We start from the raw sequence: 25,865 nt of genomic DNA on the forward strand, positions 1-25,865 counted from the left end.
TTAGTAACACATGTCCCATGGATGACTGACTGACTGACTGAGTATGGTTTTACGCCGCTTTTAGCAATATTCCAGCAATATCACGGCGGGGGACACTAGAAATGGGCTTCACACATTGCCCATGGATGAAGTTGTTTCGTCTGTGAAAGTGGTGTTGAAAAATCAAATGGTTTCACAGGATTTAACTAATTAATCTGATCTTATGATTCTGATCTTATGATTATGATCTTATGATTATGATCTTATGATCCCCGTCGTGGTATGCTTACGAATACTACTATTTTGTCTTTGCGTTGGAATCTGTTTCGGAATATTGATATTACTATGAAAAATATTCTTTGTCTGTTTTCTTACAGATACTATACACACTAATGACAAATAAACACAAACATGTTGTGAGTGTAAAAAGGTTTATTGACGAAACAATATCTCTACACTCATTTGCATTCTAGTACGTTTGGATAACGTGGCTCTCGATGTCAGCTCGACCTGAAATTGAAAGACGAATCCATATTAGCACATGAAGTACTTGATTCTCCTGAACATACATATTCAAAAGGTCACAGGCACTCATCACTGCGAAGGAGAATCTCTGTTAATTTTATAAAATTTAAATATTTTCACATCTTAAGTAATGACAAAGTTGTATTTTCTTTTCGCGAACATCTGATATCATAACTGTTATTCATTAACACATGTTTACGATATAGTAGGAATCCTACAAAGGAATTCTGCGTTAAGCAAATATGTCATATGCTTGAGTTACACAAAATGGAAAACAATTTCTTGGTTCAGAGGTTGCTAATAAAATAAACAAAAAAATAATTACCGTCATCGAAGTCCGCTCATGCACAGCTGTAATGAAAACATGAAAATAAACATCAGAATTACAATTTAAGGTTGAACGAATTGTATGTATACAAGCAGTAAACATGGTAAACATATCAGATACATCTAATTATATAATCTGAATTACTGTCCTGTTTTGTTTTGTATATTTTGGAAGATAATGACATTGAACGATTAACAATCACAACCAAAGTTCAAAAATACAATGCGAATCATTAAGATGTTTTAAAGTGCAAATAACATAAGAAGAAAAATGTTACTAATCAATTTTAACAATTCATACCAGAATGTTGGATCACATGCAATAGACGGGCATGACGATGGAGTCGACCGGGTGTACGTTAGTGATCCAACGTCTTCAAACGTTGTAGTATTGTAGATCTCAATATCCCTGAAAGAAGAAAGTCTTCATTTAGTCACCTTAATTGATTGAATTGTATCAAATATGTATAACACGTCACAGAAACTGATAAAAGCAGGGAAACATCTCTGTTCAATCAGATGGTCTCTGAAAATTTAAACAGCATTTTGAGTGACATATAACATTTTCCCAAGGATCCCATGCCGCACCTCTCCCGTCCATTGAGACCATCACATGGTGGGGCCAGTACCAAGGTTGACCCAGGCCCAGGTTCTTCCACCCCACCCCACCCCACCCACCCCCCCCCGTCAGTCCCCTTACCCCTAATCTGATATCTGGTACATTCTGAGGCAGCCCCACTGATAGGGTGAAACACTTTCTGCGACTATCTCTAGAAGGTACGATATGAAAGAGGTTGTTCCCAAATGAATCAAAGAACGAAAATACTGTTAAATATAAATAAAATAAATGGCCTCACGATACAATACAATTACAGTCAATAGTGAAGAAGTGAGTGAGCGTGAGTGAGTTTGGTTTTACGCCGCTTTTAGCAATATTCCAGCAATATCACGGCGGGGGATACAAGAAATGGGCTTCACACATTGTACCCATGTCGGGACTCGAACCCGAATCTTCGGCGTGACGAGCGAACGCTTTAACCACTAGGCTACCCGACCGCCCCCAATAGTGAAGACAAGTTTTGAAGTAAGAATGTTCATTGTATCGAACTGTAACATATCGAATCTATTCATTTCGCATAAGGGAGCACAGGTGTCGCAGTCGTCTAAGGCGCCGCGATTCGTGGTGCAGAGTTGCGTCCCTTGGGCACGCCAGAAACCTATGATTGTGGGTTCGAATCCCGGTTCGCCCCGATTATGTTTCTAGGTTTGTCAGCACCATACCCGTGTTCGTGGGTTTCAACGAAGTGGTAAATGTCTGAGACCTGCATCACTTTGGGCTTTCCTCCCACATTAAGCTGACAGGCCGTGACATAACTGGAATAATGTTAACAGCGGCGTTAAACCCAACTCACTCACACACTCATATCGAATGAAATATTGTACTCACGCGTCGTTCTTGTAGACGACGTAGAGGCGGGAATCACAAGGGCTGACTTTCATTGAACCACAGCAATCCCCAACGCTTGGACGTCTCAGCTGTTTATATATTTCCTCTACCGGGTCAAAGATGTACAGGGCCCCGGATCTATCACAATACGCTATTCTACCTGTTTCAGAGAAATGTAAATTGAATATATGAACCGTTAGGCAATGATAAAGAGAGCGTAAATGGACCACGTACCCTCCACTAAGGCGCAGCTATGAAACTAGTGACGTCAGTGATTGTGTGGTTTGCTGTTTTTATGTCAACCATTGAATTATAGTAGTAAGTCATTATCAATCAAAGTACGTTATTCCTATCATAGTTTTAATTATTAACATGTGTTCTTTTATATTTCGGCTAAAGGGATGGTGTAAATCCTTGGTCCATGCTAGTATCAAAGGTACTGTAAGTCCCCATGGTTCCTGTCGATGTCTAGCCCTTGTCTATATTGTATTGTTACCTATAGTGTTATCTTTTTATGCTTGTATGCTAGTTTTAAATATTACTTTGATATTCTAGTTATTTTACTGTCCATCGATGACAGGTTTTTATTTAGTATATGTGTTCTTAATGTTTAACTTCTCGTCACGATATGGCTGAAATATTGCCGATGTGACGTTAAATATTAACTTCCCCACTCACTCAATTGATTTATAGGATGACAACGACATTGAATAGTCTGTACTCCGTCCAGCACCCGTGTAGTGGGGGCTTACATGTTGACAAACTCAAGGATCTTTTCCACCTATAAAATGCTGGTCGTACCCCGTTCCTTAGTATTCGGTTACCAAAATCTCTACCAGCAAAAGAATACAGAAAAGAGCCTGTCATTACTCACAATATAACAATGGACTCATACAGAGGCTGACTGAGAATTACACCATTTATTAAAGAGGAAAATGTCCATAGAAAATGTTCTCGGTGTGGACAAAATGTTTCCTTTCTAATAAGTTTTAAATGTTCATGTTTTAGCTGATAATAAAGAACGTCCGTGTTTGAAATGGCTGGAGCAGGTGACCAAACAGATAAAGCAACTAGACATTACAAAGGAAAACGAGGCTAATTGCAAAGAAGAAACACATTATGATTAATTACATTATACCTACCATCATCGAGAACTACAAAGGACAGAGGCGGCAATGAAAATGTTAGTACTGTTTCCCAGGCTCCACCGACGAGGGGTCGTTTGAGGATACGTAGACCATCATTCATGTACAGGAACCTGCAGCAAACAACATTGTGTTGGACATTGTTTAAAGATTTATGAATGTAACCCCTTTCCTGGCGTTCGGAATACTTAAAGCTGTTAACAATTAAGGCTTCAGACAGTGTTGTAAGGAGGAGCGGGGTTAGCAGAAGGGGTAGTGTTGTAAGGAGGAGCGGGGTTAGCAGAAGGGGTAGTGTTGTAAGGAGGAGCGGGGTTAACAGAAGGGGTAGTGTTGTAAGGAGGAGCGGGGTTAGCAGAAGGGGTAGTGTTGTAAGGAGGAGCGGGGTTAACAGAAGGGGTAGTGTTGTAAGGAGGAGCGGGGTTACACGGAAGGGGTAGTGTTGTAAGAAGGAGCGGGGTTAACAGAAGGGGTATTGTTGTAAGGAGGAGCGGGGTTACACGGAAGGGGTAGTGTTGTAAGAAGGAGCGGGGTTAACAGAAGGGGTAGTGTTGTAAGGAGGAGCGGGGTTACACGGAAGGGGTAGTGTTGTAAGAAGGAGCGGGGTTAACAGAAGGGGTAGTGTTGTAAGGAGGAGCGGGGTTACACGGAAGGGGTAGTGTTGTAAGAAGGAGCGGGGTTAACAGAAGGGGTATTGTTGTAAGGAGGAGCGGGGTTAACAGAAGGGGTATTGTTGTAAGGAGGAGCGGGGTTAGCAGAAGGGGTAGTGTTGTAAGGAGGAGCGGGGTTAACAGAAGGGGTAGTGTTGTAAGGAGGAGCGGGGTTACACGGAAGGGGTAGTGTTGTAAGAAGGAGCGGGGTTAGCAGAAGGGGTAGTGTTGTAAGGAGGAGCGGGGTTAACAGAAGGGATAGTGTTGTAAGGAGGAGCGGGGTTAACAGAAGGGGTATTGTTGTAAGGAGGAGCGGGGTTAGCAGAAGGGGTAGTGTTGTAAGGAGGAGCGGGGTTAACAGAAGGGGTAGTGTTGTAAGGAGGAGCGGGGTTACACGGAAGGGGTAGTGTTGTAAGGAGGAGCGGGGTTACACGGAAGGGGTAGTGTTGTAAGGAGGAGCGGGGTTAACAGAAGGGGTAGTGTTGTAAGGAGGAGCGGGGTTAGCAGAAGGGGTAGTGTTGTAAGGAGGAGCGGGGTTACACGGAAGGGGTAGTGTTGTAAGGAGGAGCGGGGTTAACAGAAGGGGTAGTGTTGTAAGGAGGAGCGGGGTTAGCAGAAGGGGTAGTGTTGTAAGGAGGAGCGGGGTTACACGGAAGGGGTAGTGTTGTAAGGAGGAGCGGGGTTAACAGAAGGGGTAGTGTTGTAAGGAGGAGCGGGGTTACACGGAAGGGGTAGTGTTGTAAGGAGGAGCGGGGTTAGCAGAAGGGGTAGTGTTGTAAGGAGGAGCGGGGTTACACGGAAGGGGTAGTGTTGTAAGAAGGAGCGGGGTTAACAGAAGGGGTAGTGTTGTAAGGAGGAGCGGGGTTACACGGAAGGGGTAGTGTTGTAAGGAGGAGCGGGGTTAGCAGAAGGGGTAGTGTTGTAAGAAGGAGCGGGGTTAACAGAAGGGGTAGTGTTGTAAGAAGGAGCGGGGTTAGCAGAAGGGGTAGTGTTGTAAGGAGGAGCGGGGTTAGCAGAAGGGGTAGTGTTGTAAAGAGGAGCGGGGTTAGCAGAAGGGGTAGTGTTGTAAGAAGGAGCGGGGTTAACAGAAGGGGTAGTGTTGTAAGGAGGAGCGGGGTTACACGGAAGGGGTAGTGTTGTAAGAAGGAGCGGGGTTAGCAGAAGGGGTAGTGTTGTAAGGAGGAGCGGGGTTAGCAGAAGGGGTAGTGTTGTAAGGAGGTGCGGGGTTAACAGAAGGGGTAGTGTTGTAAGGAGGAGCGGGGTTACACGGAAGGGGTAGTGTTGTAAGGAGGTGCGGGGTTAACAGAAGGGGTAGTGTTGTAAGGAGGAGCGGGGTTACACGGAAGGGGTAGTGTTGTAAGAAGGAGCGGGGTTACACGAAAGGGGTAGTGTTGTAAGAAGGAGGGGGGGGGGGGTACACAGAAATATCAACCCCTCGTAGGGATTGTGTAGTGTTGTAAGGAGGAGCGGGGTTATAGGGAAGGGGTATTAATCGGAAACTAGCTGGAGTTACATTGAATTATGGCATTATGTGTTATTATCAAGGCGTGCTACGCCGTTTAGAATAGTATTATGTGTCTAACTCTCTGTCTGCACTGACAAATTCTAGAAACATGTCATCACTGGATCTTTCAGTTCACGCCCCTTGTAGTTTTACACATTACCACCGAATGAGAAAATAATACTGCACTTAGAGAAAGCATTTACATTTGAAATGGATAAATGTTGTCTTGTTCTAACTTAAATGTACCATATTGTTTAAAAAGAATAACTAAGATAAGTATATTGAATAAAAAATATAAAAATATGCCTGGCAAATGCAAAATATCTGGGTTGAACATTATATTAACCATACCTGACAGTGGTTATTATCGGTCACAGACATTACGCAATCTCTCCCGATGACGTATTCTATGTATGTGATCAACATCTTGGCATAGCTGTATACAGTAAATACATCCCGGCATATTCGTCATAACTGCGTGCATTTAAAAACAATATGGACGTTTACGACCTTGTTTTGGAGTGCACATACCCGTTAAGGATCTGAATCTGTCCGGTCGGGCCAGAATATGAGAAAATAAGGACGGCCGTAGCTGGAGGGCTGGTCCTACTGAAGGAATAGATGCCATTCAGATCCGGATCGTTGAACGTAATGGCAACATAGACTTTGTTTGGAACAGGATTGTACGCAATCCCAGTACCAACTGCATCAGGTGATAGTAGAGGATCTGGTAACAAATAAATGACAAACTGTAACTGGGGAATAGTTGTGGCAGTCACAAGTTCCCTAGTGTCACAGCGATCTTCCCACCCCAACATGATAAATGGTCGTTCCCTGACAGTATACTGCTATGTTGAACACAGCCAACCCCAACATGATAAATGGTCGTTCCCTGACAGTATACTGCTATGTTGAACACAGCCAACCCCAACATGATAAATGGTCGTTCCCTGACAGTATACTGCTATGTTGAACACAACCAACCCCATCATGATAAATGGTCGTTCCCTGACAGTATACTGCTATGTTGAACACGACCAACCCCATCATGATAAATGGTCGTTCCCTGACAGTATACTGCTATGTTGAACACGACCAACCCCAACATGATAAATGGTCGTTCCCTGACAGTATACTGCTATGTTGAATACAGCCACCCCCAACATGATAAATGGTCGTTCCCTGGCAGTTGAATTTTAACATTAGTATACAATGCATGACTGAACAGGACATTTTCACAACACACACTTGGACATGAGAGGTCAAAACGTGGGAACGAGGTTGTCATACACATACCAGAAGTATCGCCTATAACGATTTCCGGTCCATCTGGTGTGGTGCGACATCGAACTTCAAGCGGGTTGTTTATAATGTAGTCAAGCTCATAAGTATCACCGTTGGGGAAAACAGACCATCTAGTTACATTCTCGTCTAATGTGAAGTTGTTTTGGATGAAACCATTGGGGTCTACCACAGCAACACTTCCGGTTCCATTGCACGAAGCCACGAACACCGCACCGGTACCTTCAAGTATATGGCAGTCATATAGTTTTAGTGTATATTTTGCAGTTACATATCATTCTGAAATGAGGTGTAAATTAGAAATGATATGCTCAATACTCGTCCAAATTGCAGGTAAGAACGTTTACATGAATTACTAATATCCCAGCACGTAGAGAATAGTTGATATACATAGCTATATAAGTTAATATACATTTAAAATAGTTGATAAATGTATAATTAGTTGTCTGACATATCTTATCAATTCGTTCTGTTTGTGAACAGGGAATCCAAACACCACTAGATCTGCTATCATTTACTGGGACAGCGTGTGTCTCAAGGCAGTCTGAGTACTAGTGGGAATCAGTGCCAGGTTCATATAGAATTAGTTGAAGTGAATAAGCAAGCGCCCGCCTGGCTTAAGTTGTCTTCATCAAGATAAATAATAACTGTTTCGTTAAGGGATGCAGAATCTGAATCAATCGATGCCAATCTAGGCTCCGTAAATAGGTGTTCGTCAAATCAACAATGATATGAAGGTCAAGAGAAAAATCTCGATTTTTGCCGAAACAGATTTCATTGGGCGTAAAAGGAAAACAAGTTGTGGTAAATACTATATGAGTCAGTGATTTATCATCCAAAATACTTGTAGCGTAAAGACCTACGCTCAGGGCAGTCTACTGGGGCGACGGCTGTGACATTGGCGACATCCCCAATCAGGTTTATTAAAGCAGTTTGGAAGTCTGTGACACGTGTCTCGAAACACTCTTGGGAGTCGTCTGCAACACCATTGATAATGTTATAATAGAATACATCCAAACATCCAATATATATAATTACGACAATGGACAATGATAGCTTGTGTCCCTAAACTACTGTTTTCATCTTAAAAACAGTAACACTCTAAAAATATGGAGACTGTACGGACTCCTAGGCGGCACACGATCGGGTAGTCGCTCAAGTTATAGATGGCAAAATTAACCAAAGCACGACAAGGAGATAACACGATGTACACATGGGCGCCACGTGGGCTTGGAGAGGACAAAGTGATCAGCTGCCCCGCTGGCATGTACACATGGGCGCCACGTGGGTTTGGAGAGGACAAAGTGACCAACTGCCCACCCAGCATGTACACATGGGCGCCACGTGGGTTTGGAGAGGACAAAGTGACCAACTGCCCCGCCCAGCATGTACACATGGGCGCTACGTGGGTTTGGAGAGGACAAAGTGATCAACTGCCCCGCCCAGCATGTACACATGGGCGCTACGTGGGTTTGGAGAGGACAAAGTGACCAACTGCCCCGCCCAGCATGTACACATGGGCGCCACGTGGGTTTGGAGAGGACAAAGTGACCAACTGCCCACCCAGCATGTACACATGGGCGCCACGTGGGTTTGGAGAGGACAAAGTGATCAACTGCCCCGCCCAGCATGTACACATGGGCGCTACGTGGGTTTGGAGAGGACAAAGTGACCAACTGCTCACCCAGTATGCACACATGGGCGCCACGTGGGTTTGGAGAGGACAAAGTGACAAACTGCCCACCCAGCATGTACACATGGGCGCCACGTGGGTTTGGAGAGGACAAAGTGACAAACTGCCCACCCAGCATGCACATATGGGCGCCACGTGGGTTTGGAGAGGACAAAGTGACAAACTGCCCACCCAGCATGCACACATGGGCGCCACGTGGGTTTGGAGAGGACAAAGTGACAAACTGCCCCGCTGGCATGCACACATGGGTTTGGAGAGGACAAAGTGACCAACTGCCCCACTAGCATGCACACATGGGCGCCACGTGGGTTTGGAGAGGACAAAGTGACCAACTGCCCCACTAGCATGCACACATGGGCGCCACGTGGGTTTGGAGAAGACAAAGTGATCAACTGCCCCACTAGCATGCACACATAGGGGCAATGTGGGTTTGGAGAGGACAAAATTACCAACTGCCCCTCTGGCATGCACACTTGTGTCCCACATGGGTTTGGAGAAGACAAAGTGACCAACTGCCCCTCTGGCATGCACACATGGGCCCACGTGGGTTTGGAGAAGACAAAGTGACCAACTGGCCCGTCCAGCATGCACACATGGGGGCAACGTGGGTTTGGAGAGGACAAAATGACCAAATGCCCCGCTAGCATGTAACATGCACGCCACACACAGAAGTTAGAAGTTAACGGATGACAAAGTAGAGACAATTTATGAGACTGCTTTGAGGTTGATGTAGAGGATTTGGACGTTTTCCCAGTTAATGTCGTGATTGGGACAGTTGCTGATATGGTCCGAGTAGCTGATTTACTGTCTGATTTGATGGTTGAAGTTTTGTGTTCTTTGATTCTGGTGTTGATGGGGCGGGATGTTTCACCAACGTAGTCCACAGTTAATTTTTATAAACTATTCCTGTAGGCTCTTCTTCCCAGAATCAAAGAGCTCAACACTTCAACTGGAAGAACGTCCAAATCCTCTCCAACAACCTCCACGACTTCCCTAAAGTGAAGTCTTGATTGACATCGGTATAAGGATCTGTAGCGAAACGTCGGCTTTACAGTAAATAGAGAAGTTGTTATCTATAAATTGTCTCTACTTTGTAGCGACTGGCGCCTGTAACGTGCGGAGAGTCGACAGGCTATTGACCAGCAACAAACAGGCAGAAATCAGAATGCAGTGGCCAATACGTTCAATGTTCCACAGTCTGTGTGATTAGTAGACAATGGAACAGGTAGCAACAAAAACAAAATGTTGACGATCGACCCTGTTTAGGGCGTCTCAGATCAACGACAAGAATATAGGATCGATTGATCCGAAACCATGCTCTGCAAATTCGAGCTCAGACGGCGAATCAAATAGCTGCAAACTTTCGTCTGGATAGTTGAGTACGAGTTACGGGTCAGACGATTAGAAATCGTCTCCAGGCAGCTCAACGGTCATGTGTTGTCTCCCCTTACAAATCATCATATTGAAAACAACAGTTCGATTGAGCTGAGGTTAACTTGTGCTATGGCACATGACTTCAAATGACTCGGAAAAAGCGTGCTGCTTTTTACTTTGAAGCAGGGTATAAGGGATTTATTCTGCCTCTCCGAAACACACGTGCGGCTTATATTGCTCGTGGCGGGGTATGAGATTTGTTACCCCGACAATAAATTTATTACCCTCCAAGGCGGACTACACAGTATTTTATCAAGATCACGTGGCCAAATCAGATCTCATCATTCTGGCAGGGAGGTATGATAATATATAATTTCACTTACCTAGGCATGGACACTGCTCGTCGATGAGGGTCAAGACGCAATCAAGCCCGGTGTTAATGTCACCGAGTGCCGTACTGAGGTTCGTGAGTTTCTCCTTCAGGAGACCCGCCTGTGGACACCCTGAAGATGAAGTATTTTGTGCTGATGCTGTCGCGAGAACGAACAGGAGGAGGCACGCAAAGCAGTTGGAGGAGAACATCATCTTGATTCTTCAAACAGCTACTGCCAAGGATCAACCAGGGGCCTTATTTCTACTGTTTGTAACTGATCACGTGGATCGCTGTAACTGCGTCAGAGGTAGACGTGGCTGAATACCAAATTGAGGCCGTGGCAGGTTTAGAGCTAATTATCAATCGCCCGCTGAGTGAATGAATCAATATTATGAATTTGGTATTTTATTTAAACCGAGAAATTAAAAAAACCCCGACTTTCCTACATTGTTACCGTCGATTTGTGACAGAAAGTTGATCGTTTATATACTATAGTAATGAGTCATTTCTCTGGCAATTGGTGCTTTGCAACGAACACAGGTCTCCTTGCTCGGTCGGTGCTGACGTCACAAAAGGGCACCAACATACGGTACCATTGCTCGGTCGGTGCTGACGTCACAAAAGGGCACCAACATACTGTCCCTAGCTCGGTCGGTGCTGACGTCACAAAAGGGCACCAACATACGATGTCCTTGCTCGGTCTGTGCTGACGTCACAAAAGGGCACCAACATACGGTGTCCTTGCTCGGTCAATGCTGACGTCACAAAAGGGCACCAACATACGTTCCCTTGCTCGGTCGGTGCTGACGTCACAAAAGGGCACCAACATACGGTGTCCATGTTCGGTCGGTGCTGACGTCACAAAAGAGCACCAACATATGTTCCCTTGCTCGGTCAATGCTGACGTCACAAAAAGGCACCAACATACGTTCCCTTGCTCGGTCGGTGCTGACGTCACAAAAAGGCACCAACATATGTTCCCTTGCTCGGTCAGTGCTGACGTTACAAAGGGCACCAACATACGGTGTCCTTGCTCGGTCTGTGCTGACGTAAAAGAAGGGCACCAACATACGGTGTCCTTGCTCGGATGGTGCTGACGTCACAAAAGGCCACCAACATACGGTGTCCTTGCTCGGTCGGTGCTGACGTCACAAAAGGGCACCAACATATGGTGTCCTTGCTCGGTCGGTGCTGACGTTACAAAAGGGCACCAACATATGGTGTCATTGCTCGGTCGGTGCTGACGTCACAAAAGGGCACCAACATACATTCCCTAGCTCGGTCTGTGCTGACGTCACAAAAGGGCACCAACATACGTTCCCTTGCTCGGTCGGTGCTGACGTCACAAAAAGGCACCAACATACGTTCCCTTGCTCGGTCTGTGCTGACGTAAAAAAGGGCACCAACAAATATTCCCTTGCTCGGTCTGTGCTGACGTCACAAAAGGGCACCAACATATGGTGTCCTTGCTCGGTCGGTGCTGACGTTACAAAAGGGCACCAACATATGGTGTCATTGCTCGGTCGGTGCTGACGTCACAAAAGGGCACCAACATACATTCCCTAGCTCGGTCTGTGCTGACGTCGCAAAAGGGCACCAACATACGGTCCCTTGCTCAGTCAGTGCTGACGTTACAAAGGGCACCAACATACGGTGTCCTTGCTCGGTCTGTGCTGACGTAAAAGAAGGGCACCAACAAACGGTGTCCTTGCTCGGATGGTGCTGACGTCACAAAAGGCCACCAACATACGGTGTCCTTGCTCGGTCGGTGCTGACGTCACAAAAGGGCACCAACATATTGTCCTGTTGCTGTGGGATTCCGGGTACTCAAGCGAAATACCCGGATGTGCAGTTGTGATGCATGCTTTCCATGATCTAGTGTCTGTGTGGATGTTGCCTAGAGTGCGTTTTCCACGAAATGTTTACTCGTTTTGTTCGAGAGAAGCCAAAGTTGTAAATGTCATCAAATAGTGTATTTGGGTCCTTGGTTCTATTAATGTGGTAATTCACAGTAACGATGTTTCAAAACCACTCCACGTATGCGTTTCTATTTTTGGAGAGTATATCTACAAAATCTCCCTTCAGTCTTGTATTTTACAAACGAGAACTATGGGCTTCAAAGTAAAACGTGTGGGCGAATCAACCAGATGGCGGTATTGGGATGGCATGTCTACATGTGTCCACCATCTGGTAGCGCATGGTGACTTGTCAATACGCAGGCAGTTAAATTCTTTTAGGATTACAGTAATGCTCAAATATATACAGAATATTTATGAAACATTTCGCCTTTAACAGTTGGTGCAGTTGTTTTCCACGCTTATACATCACATATTGGGTATTCTTAACATTTCTTTATATGTTGCGTTATATACGGTGAGTGAGTGAGTATGGTTTTACGTTGCTTTTAGCAAAATCACGACGGGAGACACCAGAAAATGGGCTTCACACATTGTACCCATGTCGGGAATCGAAAACGGATCTTCGTCGTGACGAGCTGACGCTTTAACCACTAGGCTACCTGACTGCCCCTTATATGCAAGGAACGCTATGTGCCAGGGGGGCACGGGTGGCGCAGTCGTCTTAAGCGCAGCGATTCGCTGTGCAGAGTTGCGTCCCCTGGACACGCCAGAAATCTATGATTGTGGTTTCGAATCCCGGTTCACCCCGATTATGTTTCTAGATTTGTCAGTACCATACCCGTGCTCGGGGGTTTCACCAAAGTGGTAAACGTCTGAGACCTGCATCACTTTGGGCTTTCCTCCCACATTAAGCTGACACGCCATGATATAACTGTTGGTGTTGGTGACCCGGGGCGCCTAATCCATCCCTAACTAGGCCAAGGGTAAGACCATCTCTGGACCAAAGCTTATATCCAAGGTCGCCCGACAAGGATTAAGTCATACAAATAAATAATTGTTTGTTTGTTAGTTTAACGCCGCACTCGGCAATATTCCAGCTATATGACGGCGGTCTGTAAATAATCGAGTCTGGACTAGACAATCCAGTGATTGCCATCATGAGCATCGATCCACGCAATTGGGATACGATGACATGCATGAACCAAGTCAGTGAGTCTGACTATCAGATCCCGTTAGTCGCCTCTTACGACAAGCATAGTCGCCTTTTACGGCAAGCATGGGTTGCTGAAGACCTATCCTACCCCGGATGTTCACGGGTCTCATACAAATAAACAACAATGCTTAATCAGTGACATAGTTGCACAGCTCATTAAGGATGGAAGACGGTCGTACAATGGGATTAACAATGGGGATTTGCATCTGAAAGTAAAGGCAGTTAAGTGATTCAAGACATATACATGTAATGACTACAGGGTAAATAGCCTTTGGAAGCATATGATCATTCAGACAATGATTGTTCCAAATTGGTTTGCTTTGACAACATCCCTCCGTTCCATGGAGCTTGGAGTATGGGTGAAGTTTCATACCAAAGGGAAAAAACAGTGCATCTGAGATCTGTTCATGATATTGTTGAAATCCTTGTGCAACAAACAGGGTGGGATATTGGATGGTAGGAGTGAAGGTGAATAATGTCAGAGCCCGTGTGTATATATCAGATGAATATTTTTATGTTTATTTGCCATAAGAGTGTGTCTCATGACGAAATAAAATCCGCAATTGTGAAGGCCAAACAGGGTAACGCGCCAGGTTTAGATAATATACCAATGGAAGTGTTAAAGAATGAGTAGTGTGCGAGATACATGTATAATCTGTTTAATATTTGTTTTGAGAAAGGCTGCATACCGTCTGTGATAAACCCAATACCGAAGTCGTCGACAGAGGACAGGAGAGATCCTCTCTCCTACAGAGGACTGACTCTAACTAGCGCAGGCTACAAGCTTTATTGCAGTATCTTAAATAATAGGCTCTCTAGTTTTGCAGAATCTCACTCTATAATAGGAGACAACCAGAACGGTTTCCGGAAGGGAAGATCAACGATTGACAACGAAAAGCGATGGGCAAGTCTACATACGCAGCTTTTATAGATTTCCGCAAAGCATACGATTTTATCAACAGAGGAATTCTATGGGAGAAACTCCGGGAACTTGATATCAAAGGCAAGATGTTCAGAGCAATATCGTCGCTCTACAAAGAAGTAAAGTGTTGTGTTCGGCTGAATTGGAGACACGCCCCTTGGTTCAACGTAGACAGTGGATTAAAACAAGGTTGCCTACTCTCACCTATATTGTTTAATTTGTACATAAATGACCTCATGACTTTAATTAATAATATGGACATTAGTGTATCTACTGGAGAATGTAAAGTAGGTATTTTAGCCTATGCTGATGACATAGTACTACTGGCCGAATCTGAAAGTGAGCTAAACATGTTGTTGAATTGCCTTAACAGTTGGTGTTTGAAGAACGATATGTCTGTGAACTATTCCAAATCTAAAGTTATTCATTTCCGTGGTGCAAGAGTGAAAAGAACAACCGAGGTTTTTAAGTGTGGAGATGAATATATGGAAATAACTGAGAAATATGCATATCTGGGAATACTACTCACAGAGCACTTAGATTACAAGAGAATGGTTAAGGCATCAGCAAGTTGGGCTAGCAGAGCGCTAGGGCTTTTAATACCGAAATTCAAGCTTTTAGGTGGCATGGAGTTTGGGACTTTTACGAAACTCTATGACTCAATGGTGTGGTCGGTGATTGAATACGGAGCTAACATTTGGGGTACATACAACATGTCATGCATAGAAGCTGTCCAGAACCGAGCCATGAGATACTTCCTAGGGTTGAGAAAATTTGCGCCTAACAACGCTGTTTCCGGAGACATTGGCTGGGACCCCACCACAGTGCGACAGTGGGGGTCAGTCACCGACTATACATGCGCCATAGGAGAATGGACCATCACCGTCTCAACTACAAGATATTCAAGTGGAGTCATCAATGAGCAATAAGACGAAAATCCAACTGGACCTTCCGACTACACAAGAAGTTACAGGAATCAAGCCTAACTCACATTATACCACTGGACAAAGTATATGGAAGTCATTACATTGTGAATACCATCCAAGATAAGACTATGCAGCAATTTAAAGAAAATTGGAGGAACGAGGTTTCACAACAGGAAGGAAAGAGGGGAATCGGCGGAAATAAGCTATGAACATACAACAGTTTCAAGGAAGGTTACGAAACGGAGTATTATGATCGAACCCCAATGCCGAGGAGATACAGGTCGGCTTTAGCCAAGTTCAGGAGTGGGTACGTGGCGCCCCCCAAAGTAGAGACAGGACGCTACACAAACACGCCCCCAGATGAAAGAATATGTCCATTTTGTGCTGATGGTATAGAAGACGAAGAGCACGTATTACTAAGATGCCCTAACTATGAAACCGAAAGAGAAGAACTGTTAAGAAAATGTTGCGATGCTGAAGACGATTTTAAGAATTTCGATGATCCCAGAAAAGCCAGTTTTATCCTGTCTTCCCAAGATGTGATATATTTAAGTGCCAAAACCTGCTTTAACATTTTATCTAAAAGATGTGATTGCCTTTATTCTTAATTCATGGTTTTACTTTAATATGCGTTGTAGTTTATGTACCTTTTATTTATATTTTAATATGCTCTTTTTATGAAAAGTCTCTCGTAACCCTGTATAGGGTGGCTCGTTACATTTTATACTTGTATACTTTTACATATGATATGTATTTGAGATATATTTTTTTGTATTTTAAAAGTATGTATAAATCATTGTAATGAGGTGAGACTATAATAAACAGTCTGCCTGTCTGTCTGTCTGTCTGTCTGTCCGTGGAGCTTGGAGTATGGGTGAAGTTTCATACCAAAGGGAAAAAACAGTGCATCTGAGATCTGTTCATGATATTGTTGAAATCCTTGTGCAACAAACAGGGTGGGATATTGGATGGGAGGAGTGAAGGTGAATAATGTCAGAGCCCGTGTGTATATATCTGATGAATTTTTTTAATGTTTATTTGCCATAAGAGTGTGTCTGTGATAATTATATAAGATATTCTTCCCCACGGTTATATGAGTGAAACAGGCGACATTTCACCAGCCATTTCACCAGCCATTTCACCAGAACTCTCAAGCATTTCATCGCTTTTGAACCAGTTTCATATATAATTATCACTGAATTTTGTTGTGCAGTAATTTAAATGGAGTTTTAAACTTAGTTAATTTTGTGATACATTTTTTGATTGTATACCACTTGTTGGTTTGTTTGTTAGTTTCACAATTTCTTTGGCGTACAGATTTCTGGGTTAACATAATATTTCAATTTGGGAATCGACATGTAACAATTTAATGAAAGGGAACTATGGACGACAAAGGATAATTAACATGCCATATTGCGTACCCTTTTTTCTAAAATGACACCTGACGGCTTTTGGGGGGTCAGGATGACATGTATGCACCATCTGGTAGCACAGTCACGGAAAATTCCATTACACGTGGCTAGTTTTATCACTCTACATCGGGAGATTCTTTGTAACAGGTTTGATCATCGAATATTTGTAGTTGAACAGGGTGGATGTAGGACGGGTAGGATTGTGGATGGTAGGAGTGAAGTAGAATCATGTAAGAGCACGTGTGTATATATCAGATGATTTTTTCATGTTTATTTGTAATACAAATGTATGTGTTAGGGTATCATGGTTATTTAGAGTAGGGGTGTGGTATTAGGGTATACTTTTTACATTACCAGTGATTCAGGCGGCTATAAATAAGCATATGCTATATCAATTATCAGTGATGTAGACGGCTATATATTAGGGTATGCTATATCAATTATCAGTGATGTAGGAGGCTATATATTAGGGTATGCTATATCAATTATCAGGGATGTAGGCGGCTATATATTAGGGTATACTGCATCAATTATCAGTGATTCAGACGGCTATATGATAGGGTATGCTATTTCAATTATCAGTGATGTAGGCGGCTATACATTAGGGTATACCATATCAATTTTCAGTGATGTAGGCGGATGTATATTAGGGTATGCTATATCAATTATCAGGGATGTAGGCGGCTATATATTAGGGTTTGCTATATCAATTAACAGTGTTGTAGGCGGCTATATATTAGGGTATGCTATATCAATTATCAGTGATGTAGGCGACTATAAATAAGGGTATACTGCATCAATTATCAGTGATTCAGGCGACTATATATTAGGATATACTGCATCAATTATCAGTGATTCAGGCGGCTATATGTTAGGGTATGCTTTATCAGTTATCAGTTTTGTAGGCGGCCATATGTTAGGGTATGGTTAATTAATTATCGTCATAAGTCATGCCATAACTTTCTAGAAATATTTGTCTGATAATAATAAATGATTATGATCACAACTTTGACGATGATTATGATCACAACTTTAACGATGATAATGATCACAACTTGAACAATGATTAATGATTATTATCATCAAAAGTTTAATGATGATTATAATCACAACTTTACCATTATTATGATCACACCTTTAACTATGATTATGATCACACCTTTAAAGATGATTATGATCACACCTTTAACGATGATTATGATCACACCTTTAACGATGATTAATATGATCACACCTTTAACTATGATTATGATCACACCTTTAACGATGATTATGATCACACCTTTAACGATGATTAATATGATCACACCTTTAAACGATGATTATGATCACACCTTTACCATTATTATGATCACACCTTTAACTATGATTATGATCACACCTTTAACTATGATTATGATCACACCTTTAACGATGATTATGATCACACCTTTAACGATGATTAATATGATCACACCTTTAACTATGATTATGATCACACCTTTAACGATGATCATGATCACACCTTTAACGATGATTAATATGATCACACCTTTAAACGATGATTATGATCACACCTTTAACTATGCTTATGATCACACCTTTAACGATGATTAATATGATCACACCTTTAACTATGATTATGATCACACCTTTAACGATGATTATGATCACACCTTTAACGATGATTAATATGATCACACCTTTAAACGATGATTATGATCACACCTTTACCATTATTATGATCACACCTTTAACTATGATTATGATCACACCTTTAAAGATGATTATGATCACACCTTTAACGATGATTATGATCACACCTTTAACGATGATTAATATGATCACACCTTTAACTATGATTATGATCACACCTTTAACGATGATTATGATCACACCTTTAACGATGATTAATATGATCACACCTTTAAACGATGATTATGATCACACCTTTAACGATGATTATGATCACACCTTTAACGACGATTATGACAACGTTAACTATGATTATGATCACACCTTTAACGATGGTTATGATCACGACTTCAGCGATGGTTATGATCACAACTTTAACGATGATTATGATCACACATTTAACGATGGTTATGATGACGACTTCAGCGATGGTTATGATCACAACTTTAACGATGATTATGATCACAACTATAACGATGATAATGATCAGAAACTTGAACAATGATTAATGATGATTATCACCAAAACTTTAATGATGATTATGATCACAACTTTAACGATGATAATGATCATAACTTGAACAATGATTAATGATGATTATCATCAAAACTTTAATGAGGATTATGATCACAACTTTAACGATGATTATGATCACAACTTTAACGATGATTATGATCACACCTTTAACGATGGTTATGATCACAACGTAAACGATGGTTATGATGATAATTTTAATGTTTATCATGATAATAACTTTAACGACAATTATGACAACTTTAACGATGATTTTGATCACAACTTTCACAATGTTTATCATGATAATTTTTATGTTTATAATGACAACAACTTTAACGATCATTAAGATGATTATTTAAATGTTTACGATCGTGACAACTTTAATAACGATTATGATGTTAAGTCCCACCTGATTTTGATCACAAATTTAATGATGATTATAAAGATAGCATAAACGATGATTATGATAACAACTTTAACGATGACTATGACAACTCTAACGATGAATATGATGACAACGATTATTATGATGGCATTTTAAACGATGATTATGATCCCAACTTTAACGATGATTATGATAATTTTAATGATGATTATGATGATAATTTTAATGTTTATAATGATGTCAACTTAAATGATGATTATAATCACAACTTAAACATTTATTATTATCACTATTTTATCGATGATTGTGATAACTTTCTCTATGATTATGATCACAATTTTAATGATGATCAGGATCACAATTTTAATGATGATCAGGATCACAACTTCAACGATGATTATGATGATAAATTTAATGTTTAAAATGATGACAACTTTTATGAATATTCTTATGACAACTTTAACGATGACTGTGATGACAACGTAAATGATGACTATGATCACAACTTTAATGATGATTATGACAACTTTAACGATGATTGTGATGACAACTTTAACGATAAATCCCTGTCCCGCTTTGGACGGGCTCGCCGACTCTCCTGGGGACGAAACTGGCGTGTGCTGGAGTGTCCCAGAGTGTTTCAAACCCGTTTCCGACCTCGTTCATATTCGAATCCTCAAAGTGTTTGCTTGTACCAACGCCATCACAAGTAAGGCAATCCTTGCGGCATATCGACGATATGAAATTGGCGTGTGCCAGTGTGTCCCAGGGTGTTCTACATCCATTTCAGACCTCGTCCCTGTTTGAATCCTCAAAGGGTTTGCTTGTACCAACGCCATCACAAGTAAGGCAATCCTTGCGGCATATCGACGATATGAAATTGGCGTGTGCCAGTGTGTCCCAGGGTGTTCTACATCCATTTCAGACCTCGTCCCTGTTCGAATCCTCAAAAGGTTTGCCTATACTAATGACGTCAAACGTTTGTCAGGACATCAGGGCTACGAAATTGGAATGTGCCGGATTGTCCCAGTGCGTTAAACCTATGTAACGTGAACGGGTCTTCCCTCGACGCTTTTCCTTGAAGTCGTCTCTCAACTGACGTGGCATAGTATTGCCCGCTGATGACCTGACCTGACCTGTAGATGGTTATCACTGTCCTCGAAAACTGAAAACAAGACTTTGTCCATTTACGGTATTGGGTTTCCTTGGTGGTTTGGTGGCCAATTGTTTCCGCTGTTTCCTTCGAGGCTTTGAGTCTCAGCCAAAGCAATATACCCAGGTCCCTACCTCAATTCGCAAATATTAAAATTATCAGGATTCTGCGGAAGGGCCATGGACACCTGCGGAGGATTTATCTGTGCAAGGCTGTAGGGTGTGTGCATGGCTGTAGGATGTGTGCAGGGCTGTAGGGTGTGTGTAGGGCTGTAGGGTGTGTGCAGGGCTGTAGGGTGTGTGCAGGGCTGTAGGGTGTGTGCAGGGCTGTAGGGTGTGTACAGGGCTGTATGGTGTGTGCAGGGCTGTAGGGTGTGCAGGGCTGTAGGGTGTGTACAGGGCTGTATGGTGTGTGCAGGGCTGTAGGGTGTGTGCAGGGCTGTATGGTGTGTACAGGGCTGTATGGTGTGTGCAGGGCTGTAGGGTGTGCAGGGCTGTAGGGTGTGTACAGGGCTGTAGGGTGTGTGTAGGGTTGTAGGGTGTGTGCAGGGCTGTAGGGTGTGCAGGGCTGTAGGGTGTGTACAGGGCTGTAGGATGTGTGCAGGGCTGTAGGGTGTGTGCAGGGCTGTAGGGTATGTGTAGGGCTGTAGGGTGTGTACAGGGCTGTAGGATGTGTGCAGGGCTGTAGGGTGTGTACAGGGCTGTAGGATGTGTGCAGGGCTGTAGGGTGTGTACAGGGCTGTAGGGTGTGCAGGGCTGTAGGGTGTGCAGGGCTGTAGGATGTGTGTAGGGCTGTAGGGTGTGTGCAGGGCTGTAGGGTGTGTACAGGGCTGTAGGGTGTGTGCAGGGCTGTAGGGTGTGTAGGGCTGTAGGGTGTGTGCAGTGCTGTATGGTGTGTGCAGGGCTGTAGGGTGTGTGCAGGGCTGTAGGGTGTGTGTAGGGCTGTATGGTGTGTGCAGGGCTGTAGGGTGTGCAGGGCTGTAGGGTGTGTACAGGGCTGTAGGATGTGTGCAGGGCTGTAGGGTGTGTGCAGGGCTGTAGGGTGTGTGCAGGGCTGTAGGGTGTGTACAGGGCTGTAGGGTGTGTGTAGGGCTGTAGGATGTGTATGGTTGTAGGGTGTGTACAGGGCTGTAGGGTGTGCAGGGCTGTAGGGTGTGTGCAGGGCTGTAGGGTGTGTACAGGGCTGTAGGATGTGTGCAGGGCTGTAGGGTGTGTGCAGGGCTGTAGGGTGTGTGCAGGGCTGTAGGGTGTGTACAGGGCTGTAGGGTGTGTGTAGGGCTGTAGGATGTGTATGGTTGTAGGGTGTGTACAGGGCTGTAGGGTGTGCAGGGCTGTAGGGTGTGTGCAGGGCTGTAGGGTGTGTACAGGGCTGTAGGGTGTGTACAGGGCTGTATGGTGTGTGCAGAGCTCTAGGGTGTGTGCAGGGCTGTAGGGTGTGTGCAGGGCTGTAGGGTGTGTACAGGGCTGTAGGGTGTGTGCAGGGCTGTAGGGTGTGTGCAGAGCTCTAGGGTGTGTGCAGGGCTGTAGGGTGTGTGCAGGGCTGTAGGGTGTGTGCAGGGCTGTAGGGTGTGTGTAGGGCTGTAGGGTGTGTATGGTTGTAGGTTGTGTGCAGTGCTATAGGGTGTGCAGGGCTGTATGGTGTGTGCAGGGCTGTAGGTAGTGTTCAGGGCTGTAGGGTGTGTGCAGAGCTGTAGGGTGTGTGTAGGGCTGTATGGTGTGTGCAGGGCTGTAGGGTGTGTATGGTTGTAGGGTGTGTGCAGAGCTGTAGAGTTTGTTTTGGGCTGTAGGGTGTGTGCAGGGCTGTAGAGTTTGTTTTGGGCTGTAGGTAGTGTGCAGGGCTGTAGGGTGTGTGCAGGGCTGTAGGGTGTGTAGGGCTTTAGGGTGTGTGCAGGGCTGTAGGGTGTGTATGGTTGTAGGGTGTGTGCAGAGCTGTAGGGTGTGTGTAGGGCTGTATGGTGTGTGCAGGGCTGTAGAGTTTGTTTTGGGCTGTAGGTAGTGTGCAGGGCTGTAGGGTGTGTGCAGGGCTGTAGGGTGTGTAGGGCTTTAGGGTGTGTGCAGGGCTGTAGGGTGTGTGCAGGGCTGTAGGGTGTGTATGGTTGTAGGGTGTGCAGGGCTGTAGGGTGTGTATGGTTGTAGGGTGTGTGCAGAGCTGTAGGGTGTGTGTAGGGCTGTATGGTGTGTGCAGAGCTGTAGGGTGTGTGCAGGGCTGTAGGGTGTGTATGGTTGTAGGGTGTGTGCAGGGCTGTAGGGTGTGTGCAGGGCTGTAGGGTTTGTGCAGGGCTGTAGGGTGTGTGCAGGGCTGAAGGGTGTGTGCAGGGCTGTATGGTGTGTGCAGGGCTGTAGGGTGTGTATGGTTGTAGGGTGTGTGCAGAGCTGTAGGGTGTGTGCAGGGCTGTAGGGTGTGTGCAGGGCTGTAGGGTGTGTATGGTTGTAGGGTGTGTGCAGGGTTGTAGGGTGTGTATGGTTGTAGGGTGTGTGTAGGGCTGTAGGGTGTGTGCAGGGCTGTAGGGTGTGTATGGTTGTAGGGTGTGTGCAGAGCTGTAGGGTGTGTGCAGGGCTGTAGGGTGTGTATGGTTGTAGGGTGTGTGCAGAGCTCTAGGGTGTGTGCAGGGCTGTAGGGTGTGTGCAGGGCTGTAGGGTGTGTGCAGGGCTGTAGGGTGTGTATGGTTGTAGGGTGTGTGTAGGGCTGTAGGGTGTACAGGGCTGTAGGGTGTGTATGGTTGTAGGGTGTGTGCAGGGTTGTAGGGTGTGTATGGTTGTAGGGTGTGTGTAGGGCTGTAGGGTGTGTGCAGGGCTGTAGGGTGTGTATGGTTGTAGGGTGTGTGCAGAGCTGTAGGGTGTGTGCAGGGCTGTAGGGTGTGTATGGTTGTAGGGTGTGTGCAGAGCTCTAGGGTGTGTGCAGGGCTGTAGGGTGTGTGCAGGGCTGTAGGGTGTGTGTATGGTTGTAGGGTGTGTGTAGGGCTGTAGAATGTGTTTAGGGCAGTAGGGTGTGTGTACGGCTGTAGAATGGATAGATAGATAGATAGATAGATCATCTTTATTTCCTCCAGTTGATGAAGATACATTGATATGAGGTATAAATGTATACATATATAACAGCTGATATATTGTATGTACAGACAGTTTCACATCGTTATCAAATGATGTTTCTTAGTAGGTTTTTCCACTGTAGGGTGTGTGTAGGGCTGTAGGGCGTGTGTAGGGCTGTAGGGTGTAAGATGGACTGTACTGAACCAAAACCTCATCTCAGGTGTGTCAGCGATATGTTGAATTGTTGTCAGTCAGTCACAACTATGCGATGGACAACCTCCACTTTCTACCAGACGTGGCATCTTTATGTCGATCAGCGACAGGATCATCCTTTGCGCTACTTCTCCCTCGCTTATGTTCAGCAGTCCATTTCGTAACAGTTGAACATGCCACCAGTCAGCCCCGAGCGGGCTTCAATACTTAAGTACAGGTCTGTTGCTGACATACCCTCCTTTTGCAGGTACTTCGCGTCAGCTCGTTTCTCAGCTAACTGTAATTTCGCACTTTCTCGCATTCCTTTCAAATTTTCTTGTTGACTTCTCGAAAAGAGTTGCAGTTAGAAGTCTATAACTTGGTGTCTTCCAAGACACGACACTTTTCATGTACATGTTGAAACTTCACATTACATGAAGCAATATTTGTGGGACGACAAACCTGTCGATTTAACGTTCTGATGTTTGTTGTCGCGTTGTATGACGATGATGGGGGTCACTTTCCCCGTCAGTCTGATAATGGTTCCACAGTCTTGTAATGCTGCTTTCCGATTTAACTACTACTTTTTTTGCAGAGTATATTTCAACCAATACTAACCTTTCCTAGACAAGGACTGATACGATGACGTGGCCAATGAACGTATCACAATAGGAGCTTTTTATTGATGCACGCGTCATGACGCCCCTTTTCAATGGCTGTGACGTCATATTAGTATGATGACGCGACATTGTAACAGCTAAGCGATCATGACTGCGCATATAAAGAAGACTAGTGTTGTCTCATTGCTCTCTCTCCCTCTCTCTCTCTCTCTCTCTCTCTCTCTCTCTCTCTCTCTCAGACAGGACCTGAGAGCGGTAGACAGATACACACAGAGAGAAGATGTTGTTTGTTTTCTATATAAAAAACTCGCGACAATTACCATGTTTTGTGAGACAGACAGGTACATGCAGGGAACTGTAGCATTGACGCACTTCAGGCTATGGAAGCCATAATGGACGTGTTGACAAAAGAGATGCAGTTATCAGTCTGTTACTTGGTGTCTTCCAAGACACGGTGACCTTCATATTCACGTTGAAACTTCACATTACTTAGGGCAATATTTAGGCTACGAATTTGACGATTTAAAGTTTTTGATAATTGTTGAATCGTTGTATGACGAAGATGTTGGTCAAACCAACACCTCCGGTTAAATACGATGCCACGAACAGACAAAAGTTTTAAATGTCTCCAGCTTCTTTTCATACGCGAATTACCATAGGTCAACTACTGTGAATCTTCTCTCGTAATATTCGATTATTTACAGGCCACTGTCATGACGCTTAAATGCAGCGTTAAACAGAAATACACTAACATTATTCACACTCCTATATGTTCGGTTCGTTTACACAACACACTGGATACTTGATGGGTGCAGCAGATATACGTTTGGTACTCGCAACAGCTGGCAACACAATATACTTTCCTGCAACAATTGAAACCTAGATTCTCCAGATTTGTAGGAACAATCTCATCATGGTGATGTCACAATACAAAACAACAGTTTCATCACTGAGGAAATATATTGTGTTTAGGTATATATTATGTTAAATTTATTGACAATGTCTTCATGACATACACAGATCATTTATTCTTCAAGATGTGTCTTATTTATTTTACCAAATATACCAGAACATTGTTTCCAAGATAGCAAGAACAATGAACTCCCTTTATTCTAATATATAAAAGCGACAAAATCATTTCCATAATCAGAGTTCTTTGTGTTCTTCCGACAAGAGCGTGAGCATGTGTTTATGAATACATCACGCGTTACCTTTGAAGCGTACGTAAAATATCTATTAACATCCATGCAGAGGCTTGACAAATGCTTGTCCGGAATTTTCTATATAATGACAAAGTTGACGACGAAATTAACAGATAAGTTGTTCTTTGGGATTTGTCTATTTAATGACATTATGGAAGGGAAGATTTTCAAGTAAACCATATCATCGTACATTGTCTTAGGTGATCACACTAACTACACAACCCGTTAAGATCCGTGTTAGAGTAGGTCTTCAGCAACCCATGCTTTTCGTAAGGGGTGACTGGTTAGTCCTCAACTACGGGCATTCCAGGGTTGCGTAGGATGTTTGACAGTGAGGAACCGTTCGAGGTGTCATTCTGACGGATCTGCATCGTCGGCTGCGACGTCATTGGTATCAAAGTCACGGAGGATGACCACAACTGCGATGGAGACAAGTTTGGTTCACT

At 43.9% G+C, this 25,865-nt stretch overlaps 1 protein-coding gene across 1 annotated transcript; it reads right to left on the reverse strand.

The window, feature by feature from the left end:
- Positions 1-513: 513 nt before the first annotated feature.
- Positions 514-10,528, reverse strand: LOC139451121 (uncharacterized). Its single transcript, XM_071232919.1, has 8 exons — positions 10,327-10,528; positions 7,740-7,853; positions 6,871-7,098; positions 6,106-6,301; positions 3,421-3,536; positions 2,279-2,438; positions 1,133-1,240; positions 514-538 (listed from the first exon to the last, which is right to left on the reverse strand). The coding sequence occupies exons 1-8, from the start codon at positions 10,526-10,528 to the stop codon at positions 514-516; spliced, it is 1,149 nt and encodes a 382-aa protein (XP_071089020.1).
- Positions 10,529-25,865: the final 15,337 nt, after the last annotated feature.

The sequence above is a fragment of the Haliotis cracherodii genome, unplaced genomic scaffold (genome assembly GCF_022045235.1).
Source record: "Haliotis cracherodii isolate W230 unplaced genomic scaffold, xgHalCrac1.p SCAF_8, whole genome shotgun sequence".
Taxonomy (NCBI): domain Eukaryota; kingdom Metazoa; phylum Mollusca; class Gastropoda; order Lepetellida; family Haliotidae; genus Haliotis; species Haliotis cracherodii.